This window comes from Cherax quadricarinatus, chromosome 16 (assembly GCF_038502225.1).
Source record: "Cherax quadricarinatus isolate ZL_2023a chromosome 16, ASM3850222v1, whole genome shotgun sequence".
NCBI classification, from domain to species: Eukaryota; Metazoa; Arthropoda; class Malacostraca; order Decapoda; family Parastacidae; genus Cherax; species Cherax quadricarinatus.
In genome coordinates, this window is record NC_091307.1 from 22441328 (window position 1) to 22465672 (window position 24345).

The window sequence follows — 24345 nt, forward strand, 5'->3', positions numbered from 1 at the left end:
GACTTGGACCTGCCTCGCATGGGCCAGTAGGCCTTCTGCAGTGTTCCTTCGTTCTTATGTTCTTATGTTCTTATGACCCCTAACCGTCTTATTCTCAACTACGCCCGTGGCGAAAGAAATGTGTTTTAAAGATGTGTCTGTTGATGATAGCCACATGTGCATGTTATTAGCAAGCTTTTACCTAAACCCGGGGAGAAAGAAATCTTATGTCCTAAATATCCATCTGGGGTGACTGCTGATGGACAAGGACACTTGCGTACAGTTTAGCACATTTATTAAAGGAAACGTTTCGCCAAGCCTGGCTTTATCAGTCCTCAAACTGTACACAGGTTTCCTTTACCACAGTTTTGGTAACACCTCCATTTACAACAACGGGTCTTTGTTGCTTCACGTCACATGAAACAAGTCTTGATTTCTTCGTTTCTATGTGAATGCAGTTATAGAAATTAGCGGTTGTGTTGTTTTTTACCGAATAATGTTGTTCTTAGGATTTTTCTAGTATTTTCCTATATTTTTTTCCTGGTGCTGGTGTGTCGCGCTTGTCGTCCTGGCAGGTTCTTCAGGCAGCGACTTTCACAGTGGTGTTGGAGCTGAAGCTTTCTTTGGCAGTGATTTTTTTTCCTTTTTTTCCCCCGGTGATCAGTGTTTTCTCGGGATAATGTTACTGACCGTGTTTTCCAGTTTTGTTTTCCAAGCGGTGTTTTACCGCTTGGTATTTTTTCCCTCAGTGGTATTTTTTCTCTCAGTGTGTTTTTCCTGAATGCAATTTTTTCCTGGCGATGTTCACGTCAGTGGTGTTGTGGACAAGTGTTAGCGTCAAGTCACCACCGATCCTCAGGGACCTGTCTGTCCCACCCTCGTTACGCTTACTGCTCTCTCTCTCTCTCTCTCTCTCTCTCTCTCTCTCTCTCTCTCTCTCTCTCTCTCTCTCTCTCTCTCTCTCTCTCTCTCTCTCTCTCTCTCTCTCTCTCTCTCCCCAAGCACCATGGGTTCCCTCTGGGCTGCCAAATGACCGTCCACTATCCTCGATTTTTCGTGTTTACATCATTATTTATTACATCCTCTCTTCCTCCCCTATTCTATCGTCCCCTGCGGCTACACTCCCGTGGCTATCATTTTGTGTCCTATTATAAACAGACTTCTTCCTTACAATGTTCTAGCAATGGACAGACTCACAGGATTAACAGGTTTCTGGCTCATCCTTGAAGGATGAGGCACAAGTTTTTTTCATGATTGGTTGTGATGGCCAGACTCTGGTAGGACGACCATGGTTCCCTGGGTTGAAACAATTCTTTGGAATAATCAAGTCCACTTTGATGGCCAGAGTTTTTCGGGATGGCCATATTTATTTGACATGGCTCGAGTTCTTCGAGGTGTTTAGTTTTTTGTTAATGGGGAGGTTGGAACAGTTCTTTGGAATGGCCAGTTCTTCAGAATAGTTTGAGTTCTTCGGTATGGAATTGCATTCTCTAGAATGGTTAATTCTGTGACTTGTTAGGAAGCAAAGACGGCTGGGGAATGAGAGGAGGAGTAAGCATGTAGAGTCAGGAGATTGTGGGTGGAAAGGAAGAATCGGGGGAAGGGAAGAGCGAGGGAAAGGGAAGTGTCAGGAGACTGGGAGAGTCAGGAGAGTTGCAAGGGATGGAAGAGGGAAGACCAAACCCTGGGGGACCTGCTGATGAATTGTCTCTTCACCACCCTGGACACACTATCGTCTTTCCCTCTCCCTAAACTAACCCCCGCCCCTCCTCCTTTCCTCCCATCCTCCCTCGCACATTCTTTTGTCCTGCCCAGTTTTTTTTTTCTTCAGACCACTTTTATTATTTTTCTTACGTATTTTCTGTCTCGAATGCCTTCAGCAAAAATACAAAAAAAAAAAAAACACTAATAGTTGTAATTTTATGTAGGTATTTATAAAATGAGAAATATTCTCCAGTTAACATGCCTGTTTTGGTTAAGCTCTAGAAGCCACTTATTTGTTCACACACCAGTTTCTTGAGATCTCCCCGAACCTTATCACTAGTCTTCTACAGTTCTTTTTCCTCTTATTAGTTTTACGTTAGTGAACAGTAACAATTAAGACTCGATCCCTTCTGTTAGGTTGTTTACATATATTACGAGCAGTAGTGGAGTTAATACTGATTCTTTTCTAGCTCTACTTATTAGTCTCCCATTCTGTCTCATCCCTTACTGTTACACTATGTCTGGTATTCAGGTACTGATCTACTGGAGAACACTGCCTTTTTAACTCTGCCTGTTTCTCGAATTTCTGGGCTAGTCTTTGACATGGTGTTATATCGAATGCTTTCTTGCAGTCCACCCAGCTTTTCCTTTCATGTTTTATCTCTGAGTCTCTCATGACTCCATCAAGGATGTAGTGACTTTGTCTTTACGTCTACAAGGTTCCCAATGGAAATACGTCACTACCTGACATTTTTGGATTATCTTGGGTGATTTACACTATGTACTTATGTGTACTTGTGCCTAAAACTTGTTTACACAAGCTTCCATTCTTAAAAACACAGAATTTGCTTGTCTCTTTCATCATCCATTTTTGTCATCAGATCTTCGTCTCTTGTTCTTCCACCTGTTTTTTACACTTCCCTTTCAGTTCTCTTACTTCATTTAGCCTATACATTATCAGAGCTCTGTGTCTTATCTTAAGCTCTTCTTGTCTCGTTAAGGTAACCATCTTCACTTATTTTCTCAGGGTTATTCGCCATTTCTTTCTCCTCCCTTTCTGACCTGTTGACTACATGTTGCTCGACCTGTGCTTTGATTTCTCGGATTCACGTCTTTCCCTGTATCTGGTTCATCTTCAGCTGACTGGTACCACTACTCGCCTCAGCACCCTAACGTCATGTTCAAGGTCATTTCACTCACTTCTTTGCATCTTTCCTGTTTGCTGTTAATTTTCTCAATCAATTTTGTTTCTCTTTCCTCTGCCTCTTCCTTAAACTTGACGAATTTATCTTCTATCATTTTCTCTTGCGTCTCCATTATCCTTCTCGCCACCTTTTCTAGCATCTTTGTCCAGGTCTTTAATACCAGTTGTGTATGCATTCATTCGTTATCCCTATGATATGTGCTGCACGAGGACATGCCCGTGCCCTTCATAGTTCCAGCTATGGTTGTGTTGTAGCTCCCGTCCCCAACCTAATTACCTATTCATTCTATGTTCTTATCAACGCTGTTATTTGCTCTGAGGCGAACCAGTGTTGGGGTAGGATGGATGCAGGTTGAGGAGGGAGTGGGATGAGTGGGCTGGATTGCTGAGTGAGTGGGCTAGAGTATTGTGTGTTACTTGCAATAGTAAGTGTTGATTCTATAGATTTATGTAGTTACTAGTTGTTAAAGGTACTTGTTGTTAGACACTTGATCTGATTTTTTTGTGTGTATATACGAATAATGTGTGTGTTTGTGTGTGTCTGTGTGTGTGTGTGTGTGTGTGTGTGTGTGTGTGTGTGTGTGTGTGTGTGTGTGTGTGTGTGTGTGTGTGTGTTTAATTATATATTTATTATTTTCCACACTATTATAAAACTGTTGTTCTATTTAACTATTTATTTAGCAAATTTTCATTATTTTCTGTGCTTATTCAATACATTTGTTTTACTGTGAATGTTACACTTGATTTTCTCTTTGTCCTCTCCTTGTCTCATTGTCTTCTTCACATTTCTTTATCCTCCCATTATTCTTGTTTCCTTGGCTCTCACAGATAACATTCAATTTTAATAATTTTCTCCTCTCTCATCCTCACCATCATCACCATATTTCCCTATTTTAAATCACCGTGTTATTATTTTAGTTTGTTTCATTGTCTTTCATAGTTGTGTCTTGCTCTTCCTCTTCCTCCTCTTCCTCCTCCTCCTTCTCCTCCTCCTTCTCCTCCTCCTTCTCCCTGAATTCATTTTGTCACATTCTGACTTTCTCTTTTTTTCCCCTTATTTTTCTGAACGTTCATCTACCACCTAAACACCCGAAATCCATCCTTATTTTTTTATTTCCCGTTCCATTATTGATTTTTATGCCCTTCATATCACTTCTTTTTCCTGTCCCTTGTTTTTCAGTTTCTGCCTTATTTACCTTTTCATTCCCTATTTTCTTTTGGTTTAAGATGTGCTATACAAGACCCACGAATGTGAAAATAAGACACATGGGCAATATTAGAGTACTTTACTAAATAATGCGCATGTTTTACACTTGAAATCCTTCCTCACCTCCCATTTCTACCACTACCACCACTGTTGTTGCTACCACTACCACCACTGTTGTTGCTACCACTACCACCACTGTTGTTGATACTACCACCTACCACTGTTATTACTCCCACTAGCACCAGTACCAGTCCCTGTCTTGTTTTGCCCTTACAGACCATCCACTTGGTGCGTGACGACCCACAGTACGACAAGATCCCCTACACCATACCAGAAGTACGTCGCCACTGCCTCCTTCACGCTGTCTACTGCCTCCTTCATGCTGTAGACTGCCTTCTTCACGCTGTCTTCTGCCTTTTTTGCACTTCTAGTGCCTCCTTCACGTTGTCTACTGCCTCCATCACGCTGTCTACTGCCTCCTTCATGCTGTCTACTGCCTCCTTCATGCTATCTACTGCCTCTTTCACGCTGTTACTTCCTTTTTCAGGCTGCTGCTGCTGCTGTATTCACACTCGTCACTCAGCCACTTTGTGCTTGACAATGTTTTGTTTAGTAACCTTATGCTTATATGTTTAATTCTGCCAGTTTGTGCTTGGCTGTGTTTGCTTTAACCAGTTTGTGCTTAGCTATGTTTGGTTCAACCAGTTTGTGCTTAGCTATGTTTGGTTCAATCAGTTTGTGCTTGGCTGTGTTTGGTTCAACCAGTTTGTTTTAGTCTTGTTTGTTATTTATGCTGACTGTTTCTCAGTTTGTATTGCGACTTTGTTTTACCGAACACTGATATTTGTATTTTTTTCTCATTTTGTTTGAATGAATGAGTGAATCTCTCTCTCTCTCTCTCTCTCTCTCTCTCTCTCTCTCTCTCTCTCTCTCTCTCTCTCTCTCTCTCTCTCTCTCTCTCTCTCTCTCTCTCTCTCTGCATAATCCAAGATAACTCCCTGGATTACACTGTTATTGGGATACTCAACATCAGGATATAGTCGTATATGTTATGGAATGAAACAGTACGAAATAATGACACTGGAATAAAAAGGGTGACATGAATGGAGTTTAATGCTATCCAACCTCGCTGCAACATTTACAACCCATGTTTCACACTCATATAAGAGTGTTGGTACCACTAATATATATATATATATATATATATATATATATATATATATATATATATATATATATATATATATATATATATATATATATGCAATAAGATATATATATGTCGTGCCAAATATGTAAAACTGGTCAATTAGTAAGAACTCATTTAAAATTAAGTCCTTTCTAAAAAAAATTCTTATACGTTTAAAGATATATTTTTTTCATTAAAGTTAATGTAAAAATTTATAATTTTGCACTAAAAGAATCTTAGAAACCTTACCTAACCTTATTATAGCAAGAGTTATTTATTTTAGCCTAACCCAACTAAATATATTTTAGATTTGTTTACAATAATTTAATACTAAACAAACACAGTGAAATATATTTTTTTCGTTAGGTTAAGAATGATTTTGGCGAAAATATTGCATACACAAATTTTCACTTGTCCTATATGGCAAGATGAGCGTTGCTATTTAAGCCAAAATCGCAAGTTCTGCCTATTCGGCACGACATATATATATATATATATATATATATATATATATATATATATATATATATATATATATATATATATATATATGTAGAGCTGTTTGTGACTTTATAAAGCCCATTGTGGGCGAAAAGTTGTTAATAAAGGATCGCATTAAACTCCGTTTATGCTTTTTTCAGTTGTAAATGCTGATGGGAAGGACATTTGAGTACATTTGAAGACATTATAGGAAGTGTTTTGGCACGAGTGACTTCATCAGGTTAGGACTGATGAAGTGGTGGCGGAGTGTCCCCTCTACTGTTGTGAGTTGTACATGAGTGTAGTGACACACTAACAGGATGTGGCCAGTGACACACTAGCAGGATGTGGCCAGTGACACACTAGCAGGATGTGGCCAGTGACACACTAGCAGGATGTGGCCAGTGACACACTAGCAGGATGTGGCCAGTGACACACTAGCAGGATGTGGCCAGTGACACACTAGCAGGATGTGGCCATTGTCAGTCTGAGGATTCTCGTTGGATTTCAAGTAAACTTAATCCTGATTTTGTGTGGGTCATCGTCGAGGCGCTGGGCGATGTATTTCATGCTTAGTGTTGTATTTGTCATGGTGCTGGTGTACTGGACTGATCGCTCGACAACAAAGTATATTAGGGTGTGTGTGTGTGTGTGTGTTTGTATAAAATGCCTGTCTTCGTTATATTCTTGCTCACTAGGTCAGCTTCCCATGTTGTTCATTGTAAAGTGTTTTGTATATTATACAAAGACTTAACTGCACAGCCTCACTGAGTGCGTGCTTAACACACCACACAAACTTGCATCCTGTTACAACACAAGTAGCTCGCTCAGTGTGATGGTTCTCTCGTCCCTTCACACAGGGTAAAGCTTGGCGCTGCTGAAGGCGAGATTTCATTATTTTATTTAAAAAACGTCATATGTGCTGTAACTTGACAGGAAACCCATTCTGTATGTTGAATTATGATAGAAAAACCAGCTTGTGGAATGTATGACAGGAAAGTCATCCTGTGTGTTGAAATACGAGAGGAGAAAAACCATTTTGTGGGTGCTTCGTGTGCTAGGTAAACAGTTTACGCTACCTTTGTGAACTACCACATAGATCATTGTATCCACAACATTGCTGTCGCACATAATTTTAATAATTAAAAACGAAACAAGCTGTTACCCACGACTCTGTGATCACATACACCCAACTAGGCACTAACTTTGATTTCTCTTGGGGGGACCTTCGCATACAAGGCACTCAATAGAGGCCACGACTCTTTCTCCTGACAGTGTGTGGCAGTGGTGGGGGAGGACGGAGAGAAGGCACAACGAAGAGTCTTGGATTGTGACACCATCACACAGGTCAAAGGGAAGATCCTGGATGCTCTCTACCGCAACACTCCACAGTCTCTGAGACCTTCCGTCCACGAGGTCGACCTAGGTCAGTATTATTATTGCTACTACTACGACTACTACTACCATTACTACTACTACGTTACTACTACTATTATTACAAGTGCCTGATCAGCAGAGATGTGATATTACACAGTATGTGAGGCACTAATCCCGTGTGGGTTAAGGTAAGAAGTGATGCAGGCTCGATTCTACGCCTGGTAATCGCCAGAGACGTAATGTACGCTGTTCTCGAAGAGTCTTGATGGCTCTTATTACTTCACAAAACATGAAGTTTGTAGAATGTAAGCCTATCCAGTGTTAAACCTTTTCTTCATGCATGTTAGTGTCGCCCTTTGTCTGGGCAGTGTTAAGATTCTTGACTGGGAAAGTTTCAGTGTTGTTAATGTTTTCGTGAGGATAAAAACACATGATATAGGTACTTATATATGGTGTAACCTGTTTGTTAACCTGCAGGTTATCTGTAGTAGCTTCCTGAGGTTACCGCCCCCGCGGCACCCTCCCAGACCAGGCATTATTGCTACTTTTGGTGTTATGTTGGTGTACACGGTACACAGACGGGGCTACGAGGTGTACACGGTACACAGACGGGGCTACGAGGTGTACACGGTACACAGACGGGGCTACGAGGTGTACACGGTACACAGACGAGGCTACAGGGTGTACGCGGTACACAGACGGGGCTACGAGGTGTACACGGTACACAGACGGGGCTACGAGGTGTACACGGTACACAGACGGGGCTACGAGGTGTACACGGTACACAGACGGGGCTACGAGGTGTACACGGTACACAGACGGGGCTACGAGGTGTACACGGTACACAGACGGGGCTACGAGGTGTACACGGTACACAGACGAGGCTACAGGGTGTACAAGGTACACAGACGGGGCTACGAGGTGTACACGGTACACAGACGGGGCTACGAGGTGTACACGGTACACAGACGGGGCTACGAGGTGTACACGGTACACAGACGGGGCTACGAGGTGTACACAATACACAGACGGGGCTACAGGGTGTACACGGTACACAGACGGGGCTACGAGGTGTACACGGTACACAGACGGGGCTACGAGGTGTACACGGTACACAGACGGGGCTACGAGGTGTACACGGTACACAGACGGGGCTACGAGGTGTACACGGTACACAGACGGGGCTACAGGGTGTACACGGTACACAGACGGGGCTACAGGGTGTACACGGTACACAGACGGGGCTACGAGGTGTACACGGTACACAGACGGGGCTACAGGGTGTACACGGTACACAGACGGGGCTACAGGGTGTACACGGTACACAGACGGGGCTACGAGGTGTACACAATACACAGACGGGGCTACAGGGTGTACACGGTACACAGACGGGGCTACAGGGTGTACACGGTACACAGACGGGGCTACGAGGTGTACACGGTACACAGACGGGGCTACGAGGTGTACACGGTACACAGACGGGGCTACGAGGTGTACACGGTACGCTGCAATGAAATTAACACAACGAGAGTCATCAGTTAAGGACAGTCTGGCCAAAAATTAACACAACGAGAGTCATCAGTTAAGGACAGTCTGGCCAAAAATTAACAGTTGACTTCTGACGTCTTGTTTACTCTCTCTCGTCGACCAAAAATAGTTTTTGTTTTTATTGCATTTTTGTGTTGGGAGACAAAAGTGGCAACGTATGAGTTTTTTCCTCTCTCTTCCCTGCTGTATGACCCTTTCGGGTTTTGCGCTTAATTACTAAACATCCGGTTGAATTTGCATATCTAACACGTGATTTGGGTACATGGCGACATGTTTTGGGACACATGGTTAATAACACGTTGGTAACGAGTGCCTCTAAAAAATGCCGTGATCAAGCAGTCTGTTGTTGTTACACTATAGCTATTAAATTCATGGGTGAAGCGATAAACGCGTACGGGGTGACACAGCTCCCGGGAATAAGATGTTACCCGGTTTGACCTAGTCGACGGTGAGGAGGGGGAGGGAGTTTAAATTCCTTGCGTCAAGAACCCTTTTGGGCATCAATGCACTCCCGTCTGCCCTCCCCTTGACGTGTGCTGAGCGAAGCCTCCGCTGCTTTCCCTTCCCAGTGAGAAAGTGCAGGACCTCGTACCTTGGTCTACTGAACCTGGCACCACCGTTTACGTTTCCCATCCTCGTGACAGACGTACAGACTTCGTATCACCGCAATTTGGAGGTTCAGTACCCCAGGTCACGGTCCTAGCACCACTACTGTTCCTCGTCCTCACAGGACGCGCAAGGAGACTAACCACGGCTTCGTATCATCCTGTACAGACTGTATCAACGTATGATAATCACTTCTGTAAAAGATACAGCATTGTTCAGTGGTAACAAATTTGAACTTCTGAGGTATTGGGAAAAAGGAACTCAAAGCGAACGAAGTATTCAGAACGCAGGTTGATCATATAGAACGCTAAGAACAGGTCAGAGACTGGGAATAATTATGTCAGAAGATCTATCATTTCGAAAAGAGAGCGAAGAAAATCCAACAAGGCCAGGAAAATGACAAAGTAGATTATGAAAACTTTCAAAACAAGAGAATCAAAACTAATGACTATCCCTCAGAAAATCACTGGTGCTCTCACGGTTTTCAATTGTTGTTCTGTTGTCACAGAATTTTTCAGATCATGAGAACTAGAGATGAGAAAAGCAGAGAGGTCGTATACTGCTCCTACAGAAACAATAATACATCTATATTGTCGGGAACGCCCCAACACACTTAAGATTGTTCTTTCTGAAATGGAGAAGATACCTAATAATATATACATGGAAGATACCTGAGGGCCTGGTTCCTACCCTAGTCACTACTCTAACTTACGGCAGAGAAACCTACGGGAGACAGTGTAGAATAAACTTAGTGAATAGCAGGGAGGCCAGGGGTACAATTACAACACTCCGTCACCATCCAATGTCTGCTGGTTGAACCCAAGGCTCAACCAGCAGATATTGAAAACATTGCTAGATCGAACCAGGAAGCTTTCTTCCTCTACAAGTGCTACATCAACTGGGTTGTGATGGCTGTGTGGGCCTGACGGCCGCTAACGGAAACAACCTTGATAAGGTCAAAGTCTTAGGCTTGGCGGGAATGCAAGGATCACAAGAGCCCACGAAATCGGCCACAAGTAAACCACAGTTATGAGTTGTTCCAGTCACGGTATTATAAGTTAATTATGATTTGTTCCATTCATGGTATTGAGAGTTAATTGTGACTTGTTCCAGTTACGGTATTGTGGATTATGATTTTTTGCAGACAAGGAATTCATATTTACACTGTATAACTCTTGTTGTTGATACTTGCAGAGTGGCGCCACGGTCGCAACGGTCACTTGATCCTTGCTGACGAAGACATGACGACGAAGGTGGAGAGCAGCGGATGGCGACGCCTCAACACACTGGCTCACTACGGTGTGAAGGACTCTGCTATCATGGCTCTGGTCCACCGACCACACGACCATCACACACTCAACAATGCCAACTGCACTACCAAGTGCAACAGCTGTGAGTTCCGGGCACTCTTGTCATCAAGGTTTTCTTTTCGGCAGGTGTAACTATCCTCAAGTGTGTGTGTGTGTGTGTGTGTGTGTGTGTGTGTGTGTGTGTGTGTGTGTGTGTGTGTGTATTTCATGTGTTATCAGAAATTCTTGATATATAAAATTATTTAATTAATTTGTTGTAATATTTACACAGCAACTTTTTTACTAAAAGTTGTGTAAAGGGTTTTAATATATATATATATATATATATAAGAAATCCAAATCCAAATATTCTTCCTTGAAGTCTTTTTATGCACTTCTCCGAGGCAATGGGTCCCACAATTTACACCAGAGGTGGACCCCATTATATATTAAAAAAAAAAAAAATATATATATATATATATATATATATATATATATATATATATATATATATATTCTTTAGGTTCAGAATGATTTTTGCGAAATTATTGCATACTCAAATTTTCGCTTGCCTTGTTCGACAAGAAGAGCGATGCTATTTAAGGCAAAATCGCAAGTTTTATTCAGCCTAATTAGAGACTTAGGCGAGGCGACGAATGTGGCTTGTTCGTGTGTCTCATTTATACTATCAGTGTAGTGGTGCTCTATATGCATCTATCGGTGTGTGTGTGTGTGTGCTAATGCGTAGTTTCTTCCCAGGTGCTGGCTATGGGATGACCGGCTCTGGAAGCCCAGTTAGCCACTGTGGAGATGGAGAATCCAACTCTCTGGAGCCCAATGTCTATCACCTAGTGAAGCCCGTGGATCACGACTCACCATGCAGGGGTGGTGAGCGCACACACAAGGCCATCCCGGAGATCTTCCTCACCAGACTCCTCTCCACGAAGGGCACCGTCCAGAAGTTTGTTGACGACTTCTTCAAAACCATCCTCAGCCCTAACGAGACACTGCCTCCAGCTATCAAGTGGCTGTTCGATCTCTTCGACGAGGCTGGTCGACGCCACGGCTTAGTTGATCCCGAGGTAGTCTTGGCCTGGAAGTCCAACAGCCTTCCGCTGCGCTTCTGGGTCAACTTCATCAAAAACCCGGACTTTATTTTAGACGTGCACAAGAGTCCCACAGTTGACTCATGCCTGTCAGTGATCGCCCAGACTTTCATGGACGCCTGTTCCACCACAGAACACCGCCTTGGCAAGGATTCGCCCTCCAACAAATTGCTCTTTGCCAAGGACATCACCCAGTACAAGGCGATGGTGCGGGCGTTCTACAATGGGGTGCGAACCATGCCACCTGTAACCGACCAAGACATGGCGGCCTACTTGCACCACCTGAGCCTCAACCATCTGGGACAGTTGGATGCCAAGCCTGCCCTCCAGGAACTTTTCCACACGTATATTACTAGATACTATGTACAGATTATTGAAACTCTTGAGGTTGATCCAGACTGCAGAAGTTTACATTTAGCACATAAATTGGACAATGTGATGTGCACTATAAACGGGGAACCCACATCCATGTGCTGAGAGCTGCTGAGCATGGCGAGGTTGTCTGGTGGGGGGCACAGTAGCCGCTACCATGGCTCTCAGTGGCAACGATGGCTGTCACCAATGGTGGAAATGACGGCTCTCATAGAGGCTGCCGCCACTGGTGGGAGAGACAGCTGTCCTAAAGGCTCTCACCATGACTAGAAAAACAGTGGCTGCCTCCTTAGCTCTTACCGTTAGTGAGTAATGACTGATGCCACCAAAGTTCTCACCATTGGTGGAAACAACAGCTGCCACCAAATCTCCCACCTCACACATGCCAGTAGTTTCCGGTGGTTGCCTTCTGTATGACTCTAATCTCATTGCTGTTACATACTTGCCTAGTTCCTAGCCAAAGAGTAGGTGTACGAAGATAATAGAAAGTTATTGTGTTGGAGTCCTTGTTATAAAGAAGAGGGAAAAAAAAAACACTTGTCATAACACTGCATGATTCCTTCCAGTTATGGTTCGTATCTGACGACGTTGGTTCGTTATATAGAATTGTGTACGTGTTTCATCTGCTGTACTTAATCAAATGTCTGTGATTTTAAAGCGTAGAGCATTCCAGTGCACAAGTTGATACTGGAGACGAGTGTTTTCTGTCTTGTGCCTAACTCGTGCTGTGTGTGTGAGAGAGAGAGAGTGTGTGTGTGTGTGTGTGTGTGTGTGTGTGTGTGTGAGTGAAGGACAGTGTTAGAGAATCACAATAGTGTGTCACTTAGTGAACAAGTTAAACAGTTGGGGGAAAAACTCTGAACAGCTATCCAGACTGTGTTTCAGAGGAAGCAAAAGACACTATTGAATCTGAAAAAAAGATAAACCAAGGTTTTATGAAAAAGTTGAAAGTAGTGCATTAATACACGTGAGACGCTTTACACAAATATCTTCTGAATCTCAACTCCAAAGTGGCCTGCAAGTGCTATATATTGTGCATTTTTTTTGTTGCATTTACGCTGTGTGCGTATTTTGTACTGTTCTTCACTCCAGCTCTCCTGCTGGCTATCTGGCTGACAGCTTTGCAGGCAGTGCAGGCTGACAGACTGCCAATTCAAGGTGATGTCTGACGATCAGGAGCCAATATCAGCTCACCTTCCCTGCCGTCTGAATGGTGCCAGCCTATCACGTAGAATGTAAATGTCTTGCCTTTTAAGACACGTCAAACAAGCCGAACTGCATTATGTGTTAATATATGTGAATTAAGAGTGCAGAAAACAAAAAAATGCCCTAAAACTAACGAACCTTTGTTAAAATGGCTGTAATGTAACTTAGTAATATTTAACCTAAGGTCAGAATAAATTTAGTATAATTTATTATTGACAATATAATAATTAACTGCACGGCTTGTTTGGCAGGACTATGCTTGCTGGTTAAGCCAAGTCGGCAGGTTCAGCTTAAAAAGTATGACATAAACACGTAATAGACTGAGCACACTATTTTCTCTGAAGAAGTAGCAGAGCACCAGCGTGGGAGAAAGTGGATTTAAAAGTGACAGATGTAGCTGGTGTGTCGACGACCCCAGCTGCTGCAGTTCTACCCTGGGGAAGGATGGGGGTACCAAACATTCCAAGGTACTTGGGTAGGCCAAATCCCAGAGATTACTCACCCACATGACAAAGTGTTCCATGACATACCAGTGTTATATTTGTACATGCGATCATGAAGAAAATAAGACTAGAACAAGGAAACAGAGTATAGCTAAAGCTGTGAAAAATACAATTCTTTTTCACGCACAGAAGCGAGGAACAGAGCTAAAGCTGTGACGATCAGGGAAGAAATTGCTGAGTGCTGTTTTCCCCACGATGGTGAGAGCCTCTGTCACACCTCCCTTGCTGCTACTGCTGCTGCTCCTGCTACTGTGAGCGGTGCATACTCCGTGACTAAACGATGCTACACAATGTTCGTCCTAACTTTCCCATGCTCCTTCAAAGCTAGTCATCTATGTTCATGTCCCAAGCTTAGGCACGCCACCAGTGTCACAGACCGCCGCTCTCGCTCCTTGTATCCACGAGAGCTAATAAATCTGAGGGGGCCACGCAACTCCTGGCGAATGGGAGGCAATCAAGTTCGAATCGAGGGAGGCGAGGAGGGTTTGCAAGTCCTCGGGTTTGGAACGCATCACCCATATAAAGGCACTCCATCCTTGTAGCCCCACGAATTCAGATTCTCCAGAAGTCATCAGGACAAAGCTGAATGGTGGGTTGTTTTGTGTGCAAGAAGTGCAGCTGTTCGTGCAGGGTATGGAGAAAGACGCGCTGCAAAGAATAAGCCTCCATTACAACATTTTATTCTGTGAAGAGCTTGGTCAAACCGTGTGTAAAGATGTATCATGTTGTGTAGAGCTTTATCACATCATGAACAAGCTTTCAGTTAAAGTTCTATAGAGCGAAACGTGGTCACAATAAAAGCTTGTTCTACCACGTCTCTCCTCAGCATCGTCGGGCAGTGCATTGCCTGTGCACCAGCGGTCCGTGAAGCTGTTGATGCTGCTGTACGCTTCACGTTATAAAAAAAAACACTTTTCCACATGTTAGCCATATTGATTATTTTTTAACGTAGCCAGAGATTAAGACTGATTCCAGACAGTCGCAAAACGCCGACGCTCTCGGGAACATAACTATATTATGAAGTGAGCGGCAGGTGTTTGGGAAATGTCACACCTCCATCATTCACGTCCTCAGCTCGACTCAGAGTCGACATTCATGCCGTTCATTTATACAACAGAAAGATGTATTCTTTGATATTTTATGGGTGTGCTTTATCTTGAAACTCTTCATTTCACATTTTAGATGGAAAATATAGATATGACGTTTTCTTGTTTTAAAAGAACCAGTTCTCCGAGTCAGGGCTTGCGTTAGGCTGATGTCAAGTTGTGTTTTACTGGGACGATCGTGGTGAAGAGCCGAGCTCAGTGTTCTTAATTCTCCTCGGTGACTACACAGGAATACTGAGCTCACTGGATCAGGAATGGGAAGTAATCGAAGTTTGATCTGAGGAAGGGAAGGACAGCTTTCAGGGCTCAAGAGCCCTTCACCAGTATCAAGGAACCTCTTCCCTCCGTGAAGGGCGACCACACACGAACATCACAATATAGCAAGCCTTGTACTGCATCCCTGATGAACCAAGAATGATAGATCAGTTTTTGAGAGTCACATAATATACCGATTCTCCTTATTATATTTCTTTTAAGGGGAAGAAAAAAGATGCCTTTATTTATCTCTTCTGTGTACAGTCAGTAGAAATCCCAAATTATGAACAATTTGTTTTTTAATGTTTGTAAAGCAAAATCTCAGTCCCAGTGTACGTTAGTTGATAACATTTGGATAATCAAATGCCAGTTGTATATGGTGGTGTATTTTTATATAAATAATGCAGGTTTGTACATACTGCTAAATTTTAAGCTAATATTATGCAAATAAATACGAAAAAAAGTGTGTTTATACTCTACCATTTCAAATCCAAATCCCAAATTCATTGAATATAATCCGTCATTTGTTTGTATAGAAAGTAATACATGTTGTGGGAATCACCTCGCATCGCTAATCCTCTTGTAACTCCACACAGATTTATGTATGTGGCTGATACACACACACACACACACACACACACACACACAGACTCCGTACACCGTGTACGTCAGGCCCATACTGGGGTATGCAGCACCAGTTTGGAACCCACACTTGGTCAAGCACGTCAAGAAATTAAAAAAAGTGCAAAGGTTTGCAACAAGAGCTAAGGGGAATGGCCTACGAAGAAAGGTTAAAGGAAATCTGCCTGACGACACTGGAGGGACAGGAGGGTTAAGGGAGACATGATAACAACATACAAAATACTGCGAGGAATTGACAAGGTGGACAGACAGGATTTTCCAGAGATGGGACACAGAAACAAGGTGTCATAATTGGGAGTTGAAGACTCAGATAAGTCAAAGAGATGCAAGAAGTATTTCTTCAGTCAAAGTTGTCAGGAAGTGGAATAATCTGGCAAATGATGTAATGGAGCTCATGGAGCAGGGAGAGAGAGGACCTAGTAGCGATCAGTGAAGAGGCGGGATCAGGAGCTGTGTCTTGACCCCTGCAACCACAAATAGGTGAGTACGTACACACACACTTTAGGGTTATGGAGAAGAGCGGTGAAACCCCGGAAATGATCTAGTTCATACATAACCAGCACGATTTTAGAAATGGTAAATCCTGTCTCACAACTCTGATAGAGTTCTATGACGAGATCTTAAAAAGTCAGGCACTAAGATGGAATAAGTAATACTTCTCAGGAATAAAAACAAATATCTTGGAAGAGGTGTTGGAAAGGGGCCGACAAGTAGCAGCAAGAAGGTAAGAACTGAGGAGAAGAGCAGCTTATATAAAACAACGTTCTCATGCTTCAGCTTCACATTGTTCCAGACTATGGAGCTGAACTCTTCTCCAGGCTGAGGGACTGACCGCTTCAAGGCTGATGGACTGATCACATCTTTACCTTACCACTACTGCTGTCTCTATATTTAATCTCCTCTGTATTTGACAGAAGCAGCGTAATATGTAGGCGAGACGTTGCACAAGTTTCTTACTCAGATGTTAAAAGATTCACTTCCTTGTCTCTCTCCTCCTCTTCTCTCTGAACATTAATTTCTTTGTTGCCATCATAAACTGATTTAGAAGCAACCATATTTTCTGAAGGCTCTCCTCTGGTGTGCTACAAGCCTTTTCTTTCCTATACACTCATACTTCTATCTAATATAAATTTAAAGTTTTGTAGAACTTAGCAAAGGCCTTCCTTGAGTGAACTGTCACTCCTGCACCAGAGAGATGCACCCCATCCCTCACTTGCATATCATAACTGCAATAGAATTTATCCCAGTTGCCAACGGACTGGGATTATAAAATCCTTGCAGTACCTGTCTAGCCAGTAATTTACACCAAATTGCCCTAGACATCGATTCACTGCCCTCTCCCCTTCTGGGCAAAATGATACACATGATATGGATCTCACCCTCTGACCAAATTAAATGTACATCTGTCCTGTGTTTGGTTAATAATTCCTGCCTCCTGCAGTTCCCAGTATCGTTTCTACCAGCATTGATTGTGAGAATAACAAATGGTATATAATACCACTCTTGTGCCTAACTCATCAATAATAATTAACAATAGTAACTAATAATATCTCCTGGCTATCTGGTCTACGCTAAGTTAGGTCACACGATCGAGGTCTTCCCTGGCGATCTGGTCTACGCTAAGTTAGATCACAAGACCGAGGTCTTCCCTGTCGATCTGGTCTACGCTAAGTTAGGTCACACGACCGAGGTCTTCCCTGGCTATCTGGTCTACGCTAAGTTAGGTCACACGACCGAGGTCTTCCCTGGCGATCTGGTCTACGCTAAGTTAGGTCACACGACCGAGGTCTTCCCTGGCGATCTGGTCTACGCTAAGTTAGGTCACACGACCGAGGGCTTCCCTGGCGATCTGGTCTACGCTAAGTTAGGTCACACGACCGAGGTCTTCCCTGGCGATCTGGTCTATGCTAAGTTAGGTCACACGACCGAGGTCTTCCCTGGCTATCTGGTCTACGCTAAGTTAGGTTACACGACCGAGGTCTTCCCTGGCGATCTGGTCTACGCTAAGTTAGGTCACACGACCGAGGTCTTCCCTGGCGATCTGGTCTACGCTAAGTTAGGTCACACGACCGAGGTCTTCCCTGGCGATCTGGTCTACGCTAAGTTAGGTCACACGACCGAGGTCTTCCCTGGCGATCTGGTCTACGCTAAGTTAGGTCACACGACCGAGGTCTTCCCTGGCGATCTGGTCTATGCTAAGTTAGGTCACACGACCGAGGTCTTCCCTGGCTATCTGGTCTACGCTAAGTTAGGTCACACGACCGAGGTCTTCCCTGGCGATCTGGTCTACGCTAAGTTAGGTCACACGACCGAGGTCTTCCCTGGCGATCTGGTCTACGCTAAGTTAGGTCACACGACCGAGGTCTTCCCTGGCGATCTGGTCTACGCTAAGTTAGGTCACACGACCGAGGTCTTCCCTGGCGATCTGGTCTACGCTAAGTTAGGTCACATGACCGAGGTCTTCCCTGGCGATCTGGTCTACGCTAAGTTAGGTCACATGACCGAGGTCTTCCCTGGCGATCTGGTCTACGCTAAGTTAGGTCACATGACCGAGGTCTTCCCTGGCGATCTGGTCTACGCTAAGTTAGGTCACATGACCGAGGTCTTCCCTGGCGATCTGGTCTATGCTAAGTTAGGTCACACGACCGAGGTCTTCCCTGGCGATCTGGTCTACGCTAAGTTAGGTCACATGACCGAGGTCTTCCCTGGCGATCTAGTCTACGCTAAGTTAGGTCACATGACCGAGGTCTTCCCTGGCGATCTGGTCTACGCTAAGTTAGGTCACATGACCGAGGTCTTCTCTGGCGATCTGGTCTACGCTAAGTTAGGTCACATGACCGAGGTCTTCCCTGGCGATCTGGTCTACGCTAAGTTAGGTCACATGACCGAGGTCTTCTCTGGCGATCTGGTCTACGCTAAGTTAGGTCACACGACCGAAGTCTTCCCTGGCGATCTGGTCTACGCTAAGTTAGGTCACATGACCGAGGTCTTCCCTGGCGATCTGGTCTACGCTAAGTTAGGTCACATGACCGAGGTCTTCCCTGGCGATCTGGTCTACGCTAAGTTAGGTCACATGACCGAGGTCTTCCCTGGCGATCTGGTCTACGCTAAGTTAGGTCACATGACCGAGGTCTTCCCTGGCGATCTGGTCTACGCTAAGTTAGGTCACATGACCGAGGTCTTCCCTGGCGATCTGGTCTACGCTAAGTTAGGTCACATGACCGAGGTCTTCCCTGGCGATCTGGTCTACGCTAAGTTAGGTCACACGACCGAGGTCTTCCCTGGCGATCTGGTCTACGCTAAGTTAGGTCACACGACCGAGGTCTTCCCTGGCGATCTGGTCTACGCTAAGTTAGGTCACATGACCGAGGTCTTCCCTGGCGATCTGGTCTACGCTAAGTTAGGTCACATGACCGAGGTCTTCCCTGGCGATCTGGACTATGCTAAGTTAGGTCACATGACCGAGGTCTTCCCTGGCGATCTGGTCTACGCTAAGTTAGGTCACATGACCGAGGTCTTCCCTGGCGATCTGGTCTACGCTAAGTTAGGTCACATGACCGAGGTCTTCCCTGGCGATCTTGTCTACGCTAAGTTAGGTCACATGACCGAGGTCTTCCCTGGCGATCTGGTCTACGCTAAGTTAGGTCACATGACCGAGGTCTTCCCTGGCGATCTGGTCTACGCTAAGTTAGGTCACATGACCGAGGTCTTCCCTGGCGATCTGGTCTACGCTAAGTTAGGTCACATGACCGAGGTCTTCCCTGGCGATCTGGTCTACGCTAAGTTAGGTCACATGACCGAGGTCTTCCCTGGCGATCTGGTCTACGCTAAGTTAGGTCACATGACCGAGGTCTTCCCTGGCGATCTGGTCTACGCTAAGTTAGGTCACATGACCGAGGTCTTCCCTGGCGATCTGGTCTACGCTAAGTTAGGTCACATGACCGAGGTCTTCCCTGGCGATCTGGTCTACGCTAAGTTAGGTCACATGACCGAGGTCTTCCCTGGCGATCTGGTCTACGCTAAGTTAGGTCACATGACCGAGGTCTTCCCTGGCGATCTGGTCTACGCTAAGTTAGGTCACATGACCGAGGTCTTCCCTGGCGATCTGGTCTACGCTAAGTTAGGTCACATGACCGAGGTCTTCTCTGGCGATCTGGTCTACGCTAAGTTAGGTCACATGACCGAGGTCTTCCCTGGCGATCTGGTCTACGCTAAGTTAGGTCACATGACCGAGGTCTTCCCTGGCGATCTGGTCTACGCTAAGTTAGGTCACATGACCGAGGTCTTCCCTGGCGATCTGGTCTACGCTAAGTTAGGTCACACGACCGAGGTCTTCCCTGGCGATCTGGTCTACGCTAAGTTAGGTCACACGACCGAGGTCTTCCCTGGCGATCTGGTCTACGCTAAGTTAGGTCACACGACCGAGGTCTTCCCTGGCGATCTGGTCTACGCTAAGTTAGGTCACATGACCGAGGTCTTCCCTGGCGATCTGGTCTACGCTAAGTTAGGTCACACGACCGAGGTCTTCCCTGGCGATCTGGTCTACGCTAAGTTAGGTCACACGACCGAGGTCTTCCCTGGCGATCTGGTCTACGCTAAGTTAGGTCACATGACCGAGGTCTTCTCTGGCGATCTGGTCTACGCTAAGTTAGGTCACATGACCGAGGTCTTCCCTGGCGATCTGGTCTACGCTAAGTTAGGTCACATGACCGATGTCTTCCCTGGCGATCTGGTCTACGCTAAGTTAGGTCACATGACCGAGGTCTTCCCTGGCGATCTGGTCTACGCTAAGTTAGGTCACACGACCGAGGTCTTCCCTGGCGATCTGGTCTACGCTAAGTTAGGTCACACGACCGAGGTCTTCCCTGGCGATCTGGTCTACGCTAAGTTAGGTCACATGACCGAGGTCTTCCCTGGCGATCTGGTCTACGCTAAGTTAGGTCACATGACCGAGGTCTTCCCTGGCTATCTGGTCTACGCTAAGTTAGGTCACACGACCGAGGTCTTCCCTGGCGATCTGGTCTACGCTAAGTTAGGTCACACGACCGAGGTCTTCCCTGGCGATCTGGTCTACGCTAAGTTAGGTCACACGACCGAGGTCTTCCCTGGCGATCTGGTCTACGCTAAGTTAGGTCACATGACCGAGGTCTTCCCTGGCGATCTGGTCTACGCTAAGTTAGGTCACATGACCGAGGTCTTCCCTGGCGATCTGGTCTACGCTAAGTTAGGTCACATGACCGAGGTCTTCCCTGGCGATCTGGTCTACGCTAAGTTAGGTCACATGACCGAGGTCTTCCCTGGCGATCTGGTCTACGCTAAGTTAGGTCACATGACCGAGGTCTTCCCTGGCGATCTGGTCTACGCTAAGTTAGGTCACATGACCGAGGTCTTCCCTGGCGATCTGGTCTACGCTAAGTTAGGTCACATGACCAAGGTCTTCCCTGGCGATCTGGTCTACGCTAAGTTAGGTCACATGACCGAGGTCTTCCCTGGCGATCTGGTCTACGCTAAGTTAGGTCACACGACCGAGGTCTTCCCTGGCGATCTGGTCCACGCTAAGTTAGGTCACACGACCGAGGTCTTCCCTGGCGATCTGGTCTACGCTAAGTTAGGTCACACGACCGAGGTCTTCCCTGGCGATCTGGTCTACGCTAAGTTAGGTCACATGACCGAGGTCTTCCCTGGCGATCTGGTCTACGCTAAGTTAGGTCACATGACCGAGGTCTTCCCTGGCGATCTGGTCTACGCTAAGTTATGTCACATGACCGAGGTCTTCCCAGGCGATCTGGTCTACGCTAAGTTAGGTCACATGACCGAGGTCTTCCCTGGCGATCTGGTCTACGCTAAGTTAGGTCACATGACCGAGGTCTTCCCTGGCGATCTGGTCTACGCTAAGTTAGGTCACATGACCGAGGTCTTCCCTGGCGATCTGGTCTACGCTAAGTTAGGTCACATGACCGAGGTCTTCCCTGGCGATCTGGTCTACGCTAAGTTAGGTCACATGTCCGAGGTCTTCCCTGGCGATCTGGTCTACGCTAAGTTAGGTCACATGACCGAGGTCTTCCCTGGCGATCTGGTCTACGCTAAGTTAGGTCACATGACCGAGGTCTTCCCTGGCGATCTGGTCTACGCTAAGTTAGGTCACATGACCGAGGTCTTCCCTGGCGATCTGGTCTACGCTAAGTTAAGTCACACGACCGAGGTCTTCCCTGGCGATCTGGTATACGCTAAGTTAGGTCACATGACCGAGGTCTTCCCTGGCGATCTGGTCTACGCTAAGTTAGGTCACATGACCGAGGTCTTCCCTGGCGATCTGGTCTACGCTAAGTTAGGTCACATGACCGAGGTCTTCCCTGGCGATCTGGTCTACGCTAAGTTAGGTCACATGACCGAGGTCTTCCCTGGCGATCTGGTCTACGCTAAGTTAGGTCACACGACCGAGGTCTTCCCTGGCGATCTGGTCTACGCTAAGTTAGGTCACACGACCGAGGTCTTCCCTGGCGAACTGGTCTACGCTAAGTTAGGTCACATGACCGAGGTCTTCCCTGGCGAACTGGTCTACGCTAAGTTAGGTCACATGACCGAGGTCTTCCCTGGCGATCTGGTCTACGGTAAGTTAGGTCACATGACCGAGGTCTTCCCTGGCGATCTGGTCTACGCTAAGTTAGGTCACATGACCGAGGTCTTCCCTGGCGATCTGGTCTACGGTAAGTTAGGTCACATGACCGAGGTCTTCCCTGGCGATCTGGTCTACGGTAAGTTAGGTCACATGACCGAGGTCTTCCCTGGCGATCTGGTCTACGGTAAGTTAGGTCACATGACCGAGGTCTTCCCTGGCGATCTGGTCTACGCTAAGTTAGGTCACATGACCGAGGTCTTCCCTGGCGATCTGGTCTACGGTAAGTTAGGTCACATGACCGAGGTCTTCCCTGGCGATCTGGTCTACGCTAAGTTAGGTCACATGACCGAGGTCTTCCCTGGCGATCTGGTCTACGGTAAGTTAGGTCACATGACCGAGGTCTTCCCTGGCTTACCACTCTCTCAATGAAAAATTTTGCCAGGTTTTTAACAGTGTTCTTTGCAAGGAGAAGTTCCCCTCAAGGGAGGTTCCTTGACGCTGGTGAGAGGCTCTTGATCTAGGGAATTGGATCTGTGCTCCAGTTCCCTGAATTGAGCCTGAATGCCTCCCTCCCCCCTCGCACATGTGCTGTATAATCCTACGGGTTTAGCGCTCCCCCATGATTATAATAATGCACTGAGAAATAATGTAAAGGCTTGTATCCACTCTTTAAAAGTCAGCGCTAAATGACCCTCACGGGTGTGGTGCTTTTATTAAATATTGCTATTGCAATTATATATGTTTTTATTTACAACACACGAATGAAAGAACACTGGGGTAGGCCTACTGACCTATTTAGCATAGGTCAGTAGGCCTGCTGAACACTCAGTTATCAGCTGGTCGTTGCTGCTCTCTGCTGAAAACATCAGTTATCACATAAATGATGTACAACCACCGGTGAGTTGACGAGTAAGACAAACTAAGGGACTGATCACCTCACACTTCCTCTCCCCTTCGTCTGTCTCTGATGAGGTCTGCAGTGCAGGCGAAACGTTTCGCCAATAGAGCCGATGTTTCACACGTGTCTCAACATTCTCCCAGTTTTCCATGAATGTATTTAAATATATTAAAAAAGTGTGTTTTGAATATTTTTGCACTGCCATTTTCTTTTTTTTTCTTTACTGATGTGACAGATTACTGCTTGCATAACACAGTAAACCTCTTACAAGAGGATTACTCTTTAAGCGGAGCAACAGCACATAGGGGGAGAACTTCCTACTCTTGCTTTTTCCTGTAATTAACAATTTTCGTTTTTTTTTATGTAATCTCCCCTAGATGTGAATGCAGGGGGTCGAATCACGGTTCCTGGTCACTCCACATACATTATTTTTGAAAGACAAGAGTCACCTGGAGCCTCGTCCTGACGTAATTCTTTGTATATTTAATATACACAGTTCAATATTACTTCATTTCTCCTTAGAAATATTTCCTACTCCTGTGTTATATTTTCGAGACTTACGACAGCATAATGTCATTATAAGAGGATTGCAAACTAACTACAGTACGTGTTGGGTAAAAGGATTCAAGTCAGGCTGCTGACAAAGCTCCTTTAGAGTGAAACGTTGCCACTGTAAAATGTCAAAAATGTCACACTAGTTACACATATTCATTTTTTTTGCCTAACATATTGTTGGTAATTCTGGCAACAATGTTGCAAACCACAGCACGGGTGCGGATTCAACCCCACCAACTTGTATATATTTCTTCACATCATGTCCTTGTATTGATAAAGCCACTGGCTGGCGATGCGTTTACAATTAAAGATACCCAGATGTTGCACATGTGTCTAATTTCTCATCATGGCCCAGTGGGAGGAGTTTTACCACTCACTGGCCATGGGTTCTAGCTCCACCCGTTCCGTGGTTTATTTTCTATTTATAAGGACTGACCTGAGACCAGACAGCTGGATGGGGGAAGGATAACCCATTAACAGATATAATGTCCCAAGCGGCA

The 24345-nt window shown here is 45.4% G+C and overlaps 1 protein-coding gene across 2 annotated transcripts in view; it reads left to right on the forward strand.

Annotated features, from left to right (window-relative positions):
- Positions 1–15607, forward strand: part of LOC128688922 (plexin-B-like) — a 198532-nt gene extending 182925 nt beyond the window's left edge. The window contains exons 16-19 of one of the 2 annotated variants that reach the window (XM_053776977.2): positions 4371–4430; positions 7039–7189; positions 10489–10686; positions 11343–15607. In XM_053776977.2, the coding sequence (XP_053632952.2) occupies positions 4371–4430; positions 7039–7189; positions 10489–10686; positions 11343–12166 (1233 nt within the window). In that variant the 3' untranslated portion in view covers positions 12167–15607. The remainder of the gene's footprint in view (positions 1–4370; positions 4431–7038; positions 7190–10488; positions 10687–11342) is intronic. The other variant, XM_070085458.1, reaches the window with a different exon arrangement.
- Positions 15608–24345: the final 8738 nt, after the last annotated feature.